At 38.4% G+C, this 13790-nt stretch overlaps 1 protein-coding gene across 1 annotated transcript in view; it reads left to right on the top strand.

The window, feature by feature from the left end:
* Positions 1-13790, top strand: part of STK24 (serine/threonine kinase 24) — a gene marked incomplete at its 5' end in the record, with an annotated part of 67544 nt that overhangs the window by 44821 nt on the left and 8933 nt on the right. The window contains 5 exon segments of the mRNA XM_082305000.1: positions 2544-2600; positions 6499-6607; positions 6723-6880; positions 12464-12649; positions 12896-13041. Coding sequence (XP_082161126.1) covers positions 2544-2600; positions 6499-6607; positions 6723-6880; positions 12464-12649; positions 12896-13041 — 656 coding nt within the window.

Genomic DNA, 13790 nt, shown 5'->3' with positions numbered 1-13790 from the left:
GATGCTGCAAACAGCAGAAAGAAATGCTTGGGTCTAGTCTCTTTCTTAGCATAGTGTATTGTGTATCTTGTGTGAAACATTCCTGTAATATGTATCAAACTTTCCCTTGAAAAAAGTAGCTTGATTTTTTTTTGTTAGCTTTTATTTTACTAGCTAAACCTAGCAAATTGCTATAGTCATCCTAAATAATCTTTATTACCAGTTTGTTTCATCTTTCTTGAACACAGTTGTCCAAAATTTTATGTCATCTATCAGATGCATAAGCAGTAGTGGAGAAAACTTAGTGGTATTCATCCTTAGGTCAGAGACAGATGATTGTTCAAGAAAATGAGGTAATGCAGGGATGCAAAGAATAAATTTTAAATTAAATTCAACCTAGACAGCAGTCAGGCTTATTAAAGAAAATATTTTGGAGTGTCGGTACAACTAAAGGTAATCAACAAAATCAAGACATTTTTTCTAAGGAAAGGAAATATATTTTATGTCATATATATTATTATTTGGTATTCTGAATGTCGATAATCAGAGTTTTAAAATGTAAGTTTATTGTCCTCCATTTTCACTGAGTGGCCCCTATCTGTCTCTTGCTTGTCTCAGAAGATACTTTTGCAAAATGTACTAAGGAGTGTGATAAGAACAGCTAGGTGGGTGGCTTGTGGGAGTTAATATGCTGGTGAACACAGAGGCTCGGAATACTTGTACAGTTCTAGTCAGCTTAAGGGCAAGAGGTTTCCTTCTGCTACATGACTTTTTGGTAGGGATTAAAATAGACTAGACTAGACTATTTCTGTTGGAAGGGACCTACAATGATCATCTAGTCCAACTGCCTGACCGATTCAGGGCTGACCAAAAGTTAAAGCATGTTATTGAGGACATTGTCCAAATGCCTCTTAAACACTGTCAGGCCTGGGGCATCGACCACCTCTCTAGGAAGCCTGTTCCAGTGTTTGACCACCCTCTCGGTAAAGAAGTGCTTCCTAATGTCCAGTCTGAACCTCCCCTGGTGCAGCTTTGAACCATTCCCACGTGTCCTATCACTGGATAGCGGGCAGAAGAGATCAGCACCTCCCTCTCCACGTCCCCTCCTCAGGAAGCTGTAGAGAGCCATGAGGTGGCCCCTGAGCCCCCTTTTCTCCAAACTAGACAAGCCTATGAGGTCCTCAGCCGCTCCTCATAGGACATGCCTTCCAGCCCCTTCACCAGCTTTGTTGTCCTCCTCTGGACGCATTCAGGGACCTTCACATCCTTCTTAAATTTTGTGGCCCAGGACTGCACACAGTGCTCCAGGTGAGGCTGCACCAACACTGAATGCAGCAGGATAATCACCCCATTTGACCAGCTGGTTATGCTGTGTTTGATGTACCCCAGGATGTGGTTTGCCCTCTTGGCTGCCAGGGCAGACTGCTGACGCACATTGAGCCTGCTGTCGACCAGCACCCCCAGGTCCCTTTCTGCAGGGCTGCTCTCCAGCCGCTTCACTCCCGATTTATACTTGTGCCTGGCGTTACTCCACCCTAGGTGCAGAATCCGGCATTTGGATTTGTTAAATCTCATCCCATTAATAATAGCCCAATGCTCCAGTCTATCTAGATCCCTCTGCAAGGCCTCCTGTCCCTCAAGAGAGTCAACAGCACTTCCCAGTTTGGTATCATCAGCCAACTTGCTAATGGTGCATTCAACTCCTGCATCCAGACAGTTGATAAATGTATTGAACAGGACTGGCCCCAGAATTGAACCCTGAGGAGCACCGCTGGTGACTGGTTGCCAGCCAGATGTAGCCCCGTTCACTACAACCCTTTGAGCTCTGCCCTTCAGCCAGTTCTTCACGCAGTGCACCGTGAACCCACTCATCCCACAGATGGACAGCTTGTCCAGAAGGATGCTGTGAGGGACAGTATCAAAAGCCTTATTAAAATCCAGAAAAACTACACCCACCGCCTTCCCTTCATCCACTGGGCGGGTGACCTTATTGTAGAAGGATATCAGATTAGTTAAACAGGACTTGCCCTTTGTGAACCCCTGCTGACTGTGCCTGATGGTTGCATTGTTCTTTCAATGCCTTCAATAGTACCTAGTATAATCTTCTCCATAATGGAGGGAAGTTTCTTCTTCCCTGAATACTGTCTGTATTCTAGTAGTATAGGTACAAAAAAGAGGTACCATGAAATGAGCTTGAGTGTGACATTTAGAGTATGCGTCAATTATTTGGAAGTAATGAACATCCTGTGTTTGTGCTCTTACCCATTGGTAAATGTGAAGTAGCTTTCCTCTTGTTAATTTAGAGGAACAGAATTAAACTTTCTTGAACACACACAACTGTGTAAATAGCTTGTGACAGACTAAATTAATTCCTTATCAGATGGGCTAAAAATAATATATCTTAAAGAATAATCCAAAGATATTTTGGAGGAACAGCTAAACGCTAGTGGTATTTCAAAACTGTAGTTTCTTTCTTCACCAAAAAGAATGGAACAAGTCCCATTAACTTAATAAATGATTTTTTTAAAATTTAATACATTTTTGTTGTTGTTTTTGTTTTGCAGGATACAAAATTATGGATAATAATGGAATATCTGGGTGGAGGCTCTGCCCTTGATCTAGTAAGTAAATTATGTATGATTTTTGTTATTTTACATCACATAATTATTTTCCTATCATATAATTCTGGAAACTATAATATGTCTTTTGGCTATGACAATGTTTGCTTCCAGTAAAGGAGAAAAAGTATTTGTCAATGCCAGGAAAATGTTCTTTTCCATGAGGCAAGACTGATTATTTGTATAGATGGAAGGGAACTAAGCAACCTAATATTGGAAGCAGAATATAAACATCTTAGAATGCTAATCTTCAGTCAGCTAGAGAGCACTGGTGGCTGAAAATAGTTTTTTCTGTTTCTTAATTCTGCCACGACAACTCCTCCTAATGTATACATTTTAATGTCTCTTCCCCACCACCACCACCCCCAAACAAACAAAAAGAAGTTTCCCTGTTTGAAGTCTCACTGAAGTCTAAATAGAGACAGAAACACAATTTAGGCTGGTATTAAAAAATACGTTTCAAAGAAATAGAAGGAGCTATCGACTCCCTCGAGGGAGACCTGGATAGACTAGAGAGCTGGGCAATCACCAACTGTATGAAATTTAACAAGAGCAAGTGCCGGATTCTCCACCTGGGACGGCATAATCCTGGTTATACGTACCAATTGGGGGATGAGAGGCTGGAGAGCAGCCCCGCAGAAAGAAATTTGGGGGTTTGGGTTGATGGCAAGTTGAATGAGTCAACAGTGTGCCCTGGCAGCCAAAAGGGCCAACCGTGTCCTGGGGTGCATCAAGCACAGCGTACCTAGCCGGTCGAGGGAGGTGATTGTCCCACTCTGCACCACACTGGTGCGGCCCTACCCTGAGTACTGTGTGCAGTTTTGGGTACCTCATTATAAGAAGGACATTGAACTATTAGCGTGTGTCCAGAGGAGGGCGACCGAGATGGTGAAAGGTCTCCAAGACTTACGAGGAGCAGCTGGGGTCACTTGGTTTGTTCAGCTTGGAGAAGAGAGGGCTGAGGGGTGACCTCATCGCAGGCTACAACTTCAAGGGGGGCAGTGGAGGGGGAGGTGCTGATCTCCTCTCTCTGGTGACCAGCGATAGGACACGAGGAGATGGAATGAAGCTGCGCCAGGGGAAGTTCAGATTGGACATGAGGAACAGGCTCTTCACTGAGAGGGTGGTCGGTCTCTGGAACAGGCTCCCCAGGGCAGTGGTCGCGGCACCAAGCCTGTCAGAGTTCAAGGAGCATCTGGACGACACTTAGACATGTGGTTTAGTTTTAGGTAGTCCTGCGAGGAGCAGGGAGTTGGACTTAGTGATCTTTATGGGTCCCTTCCAACTTGAGATAGTCTGTGATTCTATGATATATTTTCTGTGTTTGCATGCCATGTGTAAATATACAACAGAACCTTGTAAATTGTAAATTTAGTGAATTGTATCCGTTCCATTTCTCTTCCAGCAAAGATTTTTATATCCAGTTCTGCAAGGAGATCTGCTTAATAAAGTGTGATTTTTTCAGAGATATGCCTCAGGATATTTGAAAGACTAAATTAACTACACCAGATACAGTAACAAAAAATTACTTAGTTTTGAATCATAATTCAAAAGGTTCAGTGCAGATTGTGCTTTCTGTGACTGGATGCTGGCCATTCACTTTAGCTATTAAAAAAAAAAAAAAATTACACGTCATCTTATTTATTGAGGGTTTAAAAAATACTATTATAGAAATAAAACAATGGATGTTTTAAGTATGTGAAAATTGTCATACCAATTGAGACTGAATGTCTCTGTAGCATAGTTTGCTGTTCTCAACTGGACAACTAATAAATGCTTGAGGAAAGAGCAAAAGGAAAAAGGCCTGCGTAGAGGGATTCTGCTGATGACATCCAGAAGACATAAGGTGGTAGTAAATGCAGGCTTCCTGCAGTTGTGCTACCATATTTTAATTGTAATTACCTTTTGGAACCCATTTATACATTTAGTTTCCACCTCCTGTTAGAAGGAATTCTGTGGTTGTGTAGAAATTGATAATGTTCCCCATAAAGACATGCTGAAAAAAGTTTTACTGTTGTGATAGTTTTTTTTTTCCTGACAGAAGAGCAATTAGAAACTGGGTTTGCTTTTATAAATTAATTATTACTTTCTTTGTGCTTCAAAAAAGTAGAAAAAAGCAGAAAGAAAACAGATGTTATCATATTGTCTTGTCTTTTTTTAGTCACACACATTTCACTTGTGTGATGACCACATGTTTATGCCCTAAGTTTGTTGCCTAGAAATAGTACAAAGTCTTTGGTCACATCCTCCAATGTTGTTGAATCATCATATAAGTGTATATTAAGCATCTTGTGCGTGCTTCATTCATTTTCGATTTATGTTCTGCTGCATGTTTTCCTAGTTCTAACATGCACGTTATGGTTCTCAACTGGAATCTGGTAGGACAACTGGCACACTATCACATTTCTGTACACGAGGCAAGACTGAATGAGAGTCTTGAATTCCACGTTTGAAGCATATACGTGTCTTGTTAGCCTGGTGTTTTCCATACATGAATACGCACTGCCTGTTTTGAAAATCACACCACACAAGAGAAAGTACATTTAATGCAATTACTTGTACATTGTTGTTCAACTTTGAGTATAATTTAGGTTTGTGGCTGAGGTACAAGCACTAATACTCTCAGCCTTAGTCTCTTTTCACTAACTTCCTCCTCACTAAGGTGAGCTAACATCTGACAGAAGAGGTTTTCCCCCTTTAGATGTGCTGTGCCAAGTCTTGAACTGGCGCTGTCAGCCTAGCCAGAGCAAAGCCTTGAGAATGTCTTAGTGGGTTTCAGGGAGTGGCAATATCATGTATATTATCAAAGCAGTGCCAATGGCATGCATATTATCAAAGCTAAAGTAAAGCAAAAAAGATTGTAAGTAGAGCTACAAAGGTAAAACAAATATGTTGTCTGCATTACATAAAATCTTACCTCTCTTCCTACCTGTTAGCTGAGGTTTTCTGAGGGATGTAATATTTTAATTTTTATCTGAAAACTTTTATCTGAAATGCTTTCTTTCTCACAGAGCGAAGCTTCAGGGATATAACTTTTTGATTGTGTTTCAGTGACTGCTATTGTGGAGTAAACTAGAATGCTGGGATATTTCCAATATTAATTGTTGTCCGCAAAGTTTCAGTCTCTCTCTCGAAATGCCCTTATTGGTTAAGAAGCCTCTCGGGGTAGTGACCTTTCCTCTGTCCCTTTAGAGTTAGTGGCATACTCACTTTTAGAATTTATATCAGTTGTAGAGAGCTCTGAGATCTACCACTGCCGTTTCTTCTCATAAGAATTAAATTACTTGGAACCTTTAATTCTAACAATTTGCAGATTTATACCTCTAGTTTTATATGAAAAAAGTTAACGCTAAGCCTAGCAGTCTGAGCTGTGTTTTAGGGAGCTTCACAAAATCCCTTGCATTATATAGTAATAGGGTATGTGACTGATGTGGTACCTTATATGCCTTAGTTTTTTTCTCAGACTTCAAGATTTGGGTCCATATAGGGACTGTGGAGTTGCACATCTAAGATCACTGTAATTTTAATAATCAGATTGCAATGTAGATGCTTTTCAAATGCAGTGTATGTATCTATGACCAGACCACAAAGCAATAACTTGAAACTGTGTCTTTATGGAGCCTTTAACAATCTTTTAAAAGTGTTTTAGATAAATGAAGTATTTGCCTGTTGTTCATAAGGCCACTTAGTATAGAACTATGTATTTTTTAAAAATCATATTCTGGGTTGTATCTCATATTACGAAGTTAGCAAATTGGAAGTTTTGAGGTGTGACAGAAGGAGTTTTATAGTTTTTTATAGTCACAGTGTTATTTCTGTTCTCTCTGTCCCTCCTTTGTGTGTGTGTGTGTGTGTACACACACACACACACATATAAAAAAATATTTCTTGTGTCTCCTAGTTAGAACCTGGCTCACTCGATGAAACCCAGATTGCTACAATATTGAGGGAGATACTCAAAGGACTTGATTACTTGCATTCAGAAAAGAAAATCCACAGAGATATTAAAGGTAAATTGTTTTTTGTGTGTATTGTAATAATATTAGAAGAGCTCATGCAATATAAATGAACACCTTTCCAGTGTCAAATGTCTTAGCTTCTGCTATTTCCTCCTCTTTATTCCAGCTGCTAATGTATTGCTATCTGAACAAGGAGAAGTAAAACTAGCAGATTTTGGAGTAGCAGGACAACTAACAGATACACAGATAAAGAGGAATACCTTTGTGGGAACACCATTTTGGATGGCACCTGAAGTAATAAAGCAATCGTCATATGATTCGAAGGTAAGGTATTTCAAGGCATTAGCCAAAGTCCCTTCCTTTTCTAACTTGAATTACATAGGTTGGTCTTCAGAATGTAGCTAATAACTTTGGCTGTGGCTAGCAAGTGTATGTTTAGATGACACCTAGCAGCTAAAAGGTGTTGGCAAAGAAAGAAGCTTTCCTGATTTGTATCCAAACCTTAAGTTTCCTAGTGTATTAAGCCCATCCAGATGGCAAGAAATATTACAATATTGACAAGTACATCCTGTCGCCTTTTATCCCACTCTATTGATGAGTATTTTTGATGGCTGTTTAAAAGTAGAAGAGAGCAAATATGTACAGAATGTTAATATGCTTCCACTTGTTTTTAGAAAAAAATAGTCAGCAATACTGTTGAAGAATATGGATTTAGTGGGTGTGAAAGTGTTGTTTGAAAGTGCTGTTATTCATCTGTGGAAGAACGTGCTCCACAGGTCTATGCTACTCTCTGACCATGTTCTTTTTGATATTCTGTACAGGGAGGGCTTAATGTTTAATATAAAGTTTACTTATTTATAGATATTTACATTACACATGATTTTGATTTAGCAGAGTGGCACAGCAGTGTACTGAAATCACAACACAAGCACAATCTTATCAATTGTAATATACAGTTGGATCACAATAGAAATGTGATTCCCATTACTGGTCTCCATATGCTCACCAGCATGGCACTGGGTGTCCTCAGTTGCCAGGAAGGAATACATGCATTGAAGCCAGCTCAAAGTTCATTTTGTTGGTTACTCAGTTTTTATACTTCTATTAGTCTGAGCTACATACACACCTCTGTGCTGCCCCTCCCTTACCTATGTAATATCTTTCTGTAGAGAGGCTATTTAAAAATAACTAGCAGAGCTCCGTAGAGCCTCTGGAAGCTTAAATGACCCCAAATTCCCAATTTGAAGGCTGAGTAAGCCTTTTTTTTTTTTTTTTTTTTTTTTTTTTTTTGTGGATGGTGGGTTTTGTTTTATTTGTTTGGTTTTGGGGTGCTTGGTGGTGGGGTTTTTTTTGAGGTTTGGCTTCTGGGAATGATTTTTCACTTGGACAAAGTATGATTTAGTCCTCAGGTTTTGAATTCCAGCTGTTTCAGGCTACAATGTCGTGTGGACCTAAAAAGGTATTGGATACATGATCAGTACCCTAGAAGGCCAGAGCTCAAGTTTTGAATGAACGAGAGATACTTATTGGCATCTGTGAGCCTTTTGGCACTTACAGACCAGGCTAAATTGTACAGACAATAGTTTTGCTGTTGTTGCACAACAGCCACTTGAGAAGGCCTGTTTATTTTAAGATAGTCTTATGCATATGTGAGAACACAAACATCCAAATCTAACCTCATTTTCCTTCCATAAGCTGGCCATGCTTGAGAGGTGTTGGGCAGGGCTGTCCTCTTCATAGCATACTCTCGGTGAGGTGCAAGCAGTTTCCATTATGTAATTGCTGTGTTACCCAGTTTTATTCTTTGCCCTGTCAAATCCTCTTACTTTCCACATGCTGATGGGTTCCAAACAAAAGCTTGAAAATGCTCTGTAACACTATCTTGGGCACAGTTCACTTGCCTCTTTCACACAGTTCATCTGCTTCTTTCCTCATTTACTGTATGCCTCACACCAACTGTTAAATTGTTTATTGCTGCTTTTCTGATTGGACTGCTGTCTTTGCTCATGCTGACTGCTGAAATAGCACAACTGTGCAAGGCAAAGCAAAACGTAAGTTATGACATAAAACTACTAACCAGGCTAAAAGAAGGCAGATGCATCCTGAGGTCTAACATTGCTAGTTATTGCTATAAAGCTTAAGGCCTCCTGTTGATTTAGAGCTATTATCACTCGTCTTAATATTATGGGCAGTTGGTGGATTTCCTGGCCATGGCTTACACTGTATTATCAACATAACTCATGCAAGAACTATTGTTCCAGTATATTGATTTCCACTTGAAGCAGTTTCAGATATTAAGGTATTGTTACACCTCCTCTGAATTCAGATATGCTTCCGAGTTAACCGTTCTGTCAAACACAGATTTCGGAATTGAAGAGACAAACTTCTGAGGAATTTCCTTGTGTGAAGCACTTAAAATGCTTTTGGTTAAAATAGTATATCTTTATTAGTCTTCACATTACTTCATAATATTTTAACATTCGCGTTAATGTCTCTTAAGATTGTGTAAAAATAATGAATACTTAACATAAGCTGTTGATTTTGAATATAGTCTTTGTTTTTTTCCAAATGTATTTTATGGCAATGTATGTTCATAATATCTTTTATCTTTTGTTAAGGTAGAGAAGCAGGGTTTTGTCGTAGATAAAAAATGTCTGCATTTTTCAAAAATGCTGTTTTAATTCAGGATTTGACAAATGCATACATTTTGTGTGTTTTCTTTTAAAATATGTGAAACTGAACAATGTCAAACCAAGTCCCAATTTATGTTCCCAATTCTGTGCTCTCAAGATTATGTGAGGCTTTTTGGACTGCTTTGTGCATATGTGAGCTGTGTATTCCTTAACTGCCATAGAGAATTTGCCCATTCCATTCTTGCTTTATTTAGTCCCATTCCCAAACTGTTTTGTGTCCTTAAGATATTCCTATTATTCTTTCTCAGACTGTATATTGCAAGGTATATTTACAAGGCATTCCAACACTTGTCTTTATTGCCTAAAAAATAACCAAGGTATGCGATTTTTGATATAGATACTAAAATTTCAAGAGCTTCTGTCAGTCTTCTTGTAAATAATAATTCAGACTGATATATTTGAGAACATAGGATTTCCAGATGGCTTGTGTGAGAGAGTAAGTTAGCTGTAATGTTTGCATTTTAATGTGGTCAGTAGCTAATATGAGAGGCATACTTGATAGCAAAACTTTCAACTTTATTTTTCATTTTCTCTTGTAGTTTATTTTTAAAGTCGAAGTGATCCACGGGGGTGATAAAATCTAGCTGCTAAAGAACTATCGGCCATCGGGAGAAATAGTGAAATGTCAAAATATGACTGTAATCGTTATATTAAAGCTACCACCTGTTTTTAATTTCTTTTCCCTTTTTATTTATCTTTTCCCATACCATTTATTTCCTTCTCTCTAAGCTATTTGTTCTTTGGTATAATGTCCTCACAGGATCTTTCCCTTCTTTCTAATTTCTGTTATTTTGGCAGTAGTACTTACTTCTTCCTCCTATTTTGATTCGTTTCTTCATCTGAAAGTCAATCTCTCTTCTTGTCTCTGCTTCGGTTTTCCCATATCTAGTTCTCTGTCCTTTCTATTGTATAATGTCTAATAGAAAAAGAAATACTTAATTTTAAAATGTTTTTCTCTAGCACATAGCCTGTTTTCTTTGACTTACAAGAGCTTCAAAGTCAGAGTAAATTTTACTCATTAGAATGGAAGAGGAAAGGCTTATGGCAGTACTGCAATAAATAGTAGTTACCAGTGACTTGCTGACTCTCATCTGAACTTGGAAGAATAATTTCTGTTCAAGATTTGAAACTGTAAAAATCATAACATGTGGTAAAACTTAGTGATGATATAGTCTCATCACTTCTTAAGGTCATGCTTCTCCCTCCCCGTTTGGAGGACTGATTCACGCCTGTTCTGGAGTTTCATTGTCACAGACAAACACATCCTAGAAATGCCTAGTTGGATACACATGCAATTGGTACTTCCATCCCTGTTTTGAGATCCTTTCTTATCTGTGAAAGGAGAGCTTACAGTTCCAGGGGAATTTGGGGGGTTTATTCTTGATGCTTCCAACAGGAATGGGCTTCCAAAACCCATCTTGGACTTCAAAGAGTTCAGTGTGCAGCTGTGGTTTGTTGGACTCTTTCGTTCATTTTTCGTGGAGGAAGGTCACTAGCAGTGGAAAGCTATAAATACACAAGGAAAAAAAGAAAGTATTTATATATGTGTGTGTGCATGTGGATATCTATGCACATGTACGCATATAAATTTCATTTTTATACTTATGCTTTATACACATGCTCCATCTGTGACTGAAAGTCTGGCAGAAGAAAATCTATCCATTTGTATGGCTTTAACACATTCCTCTTGAGAAACTGAAATTCTGAATAAATTGGAAGTAATAACACTCAGTTGTTAGCACGAAGGCTCATCTTTGCAGGTGACATTTTTCTTTCATAACCAAGAAAAGCTTTCCTGCTAGAGGGAAGTTACTCACAGTTATACTCAGACTTGCGGAGAGCTTAGCTGATAATGCTGTTATTAAGGTAAATGAAACTCAGAGCTCATGTACTTATGTAATCCTCTCTGCTCAGTGAGACATGGCAGATCTGTAATACAGGTTAACAAAACATCATTTCATAAATTCGATGGTATGCGAATTGACTCAAAATTTTTTTTCTGTACTTACTTGCAAAATTAAGTAACTAAGCTTTTAACAATAGAATACTGTCTGAACAAGGAAGGAGGAGCTTGTTTTTAGTCATGCAATGTAGCTATGATAGTGGAATGCATACGTTGCAGCTATCCGCCTGTAGTCCTGTATGAGTTAGTCAAAGATAACCTAGCATATCAACTGCGCAGAGACAGATGGATTAGAGGGACACTTAGTAAGGACAGCAGTGAAAAATGAGATCTCTACTTTATCCAGTACCTGGAAATAAATCTGTTTATAGCGTAGCAAAGTTCCAAATGCTCTGTTTGGAAGTAAAACCAGACAGCTCACTTCAGATCTTTCCTGTTTTCCTGAGACTGTCTTTGTTCTGCTTTCATTTCAAAAGAAACAGAAAAAACCAAAACAGATATTTGTAATTGATATCTTGTCCTTTGGAACAGATTTTTCTGGCATCCAGTAACAATGTGAATCCAACTCATCAATGAAATTAAATGGTAGTGGATCTAGCACTGGTCTCTGCTGCATTACTTGATTTGTCCCTCTAACTTGGCTGTGAGCCTTTGGATCTTCATTTTGCGTGGACTTAGAGAAGTTTGATTTAGATCAGGCCTTCTTGGTGTACAAGACATGGCTCACAGGAGAAGGTCTACAAAGCAGATTGGGTAGAAAAATGCTGTCAATATTTCAGAAGTTACTTGGACCAAATACTTAACTGGTGGAAATATTGGGTTGAAAAAGTTGAATAATACTGTTGTAGACTGCATTTCTCTAGTCTGTGAATAAGAATTATATGTAAGACAGTGTTAAACCCCAGGAAAATCTTGTGCATATTATAACATTTTCCTTTATGCCAATATATGACTCTTGCCCCATATTTACATAGTGTACTTGAATATGGTGGAAAAAATGCTAGTTTATAACAACTCTACCATTACTTTTTAAAAATATTTGTGTCTCAAGATCAGTTATAACTGCTGGTGTAATAGTACTGATTTCACAGAGTTTTAAAACTCTAATAAGTAGAACTGCTTTATGCTGTACAGTAAAAACAACCAAGGAACTCTGTATACTTTATGTGGTTAACCACATAAACCAGACCAAGTTAACAAGAACAATGTACATATGAAGCGATTTACTGTAAAGGTTTAAAATCTATCTTTGCAAGCAACACTGTTTCTTCTCTTTCTCCAACCTAATCTTAAAAGTATTGTTTCTTACAGGCAGATATCTGGTCATTAGGCATAACAGCCATAGAACTTGCAAAAGGAGAGCCACCTCATTCAGAATTGCATCCGATGAAAGTTTTGTTCCTCATTCCTAAGAATAATCCACCAACACTAGAAGGAAACTTCAGTAAATCCCTCAAAGAATTTGTTGAGGCCTGCTTGAACAAGGACCCAAGCTTTGTGAGTTTCATCTGTTTCTCAGTGTATAGTAGAGAACTTGACTGGTTTACATGAATTACATGAATAAGTGCAGTTCAGCTTTTCTAATATGGGATGACATATTCACCAGCGTTTTTTTTTTTTAAAGTTACTATATATATTTAAAATCTCATTTGTATCAAGACTGAAGTCTGGATTTCTTAATCTTTTTATAGTGAGTCACTTAACACTCTCAAACGCAGTAAAAAATCTTTTTTTTTTTTTAAGAGACCTACTGCAAAAGAGCTCTTAAAACACAAATTTATTTTACGAAACTCAAAGAAAACTTCCTACCTGACTGACCTTATTGATAGGCACAAGAGATGGAAGTCTGAACAAAGTCATGACGACTCCAGTTCTGATGACTCAGATACGTAAGTTTGAGTTTGTAAAATATCCTTTGTAAATATAGGAGCCAAGTAGTTATTTTTAGCACCTATATTCTTGTGTTCTGTTGTTTACAGCTTTTCAGCTTAGCAGCCTTGGTAAACTAATGAAATCTAGATTTCAGTGTTGCAAGGGATTTCATGCAAATTACAGTCACTGAGAACCATTCTTCTGGCCCATTCTATACTACCTTCTCTCTTATGTAGGGTCTAGAGTCCTTCCTAGACATAAGGCCAACTGTTACCCCTGTCATGTGAGCAGAAGGAGGGTCTCACCCTGCACAGCCACGTAGCAGTGTGCACATGCACTGTGCTGTATGTGCACATGGCCATCTAAGGAGGGGAGTTGTCTCCTTGCTGGCAGGTTGTCCCTCATTTTGGCTCTGTGAGTAAACACGCAGAAGCATATCCTTGCATATAAGAGAGGGTTAGTGGGCAATGCTTCTGTAACAATGGAGTTTTGGGGTACAAACCATATTACCTAGGTTTCTTTGAGGTTTTTTTTTTTCCTGTCCTTCCAAAAAGGTTGGACCATTACAACATAGTAGTCATGAAATGTCAAATTATTTATTGAAAAAGGAGAAGTGTTGTAAATATTTCCAGATTTCTTTCCTTTCCATTTTTGCCTTCTCTCCCTCAAATTTTGATGGAGATGTTCAATAGGTTCATGAGTTGGTTTCCTTAGGAAACCAAGTTACAAATAGTTATGACTCAGTTAAAAAGTTAACTTTGTTAGT

Source organism: Platalea leucorodia, assembly GCF_965183815.1.
Source record: "Platalea leucorodia genome assembly, chromosome: 2".
NCBI classification, from domain to species: domain Eukaryota; kingdom Metazoa; phylum Chordata; class Aves; order Pelecaniformes; family Threskiornithidae; genus Platalea; species Platalea leucorodia.
Note: the sequence above shows the minus strand (reverse complement) of the source record. Positions and strands in the feature narration are given on the sequence as shown.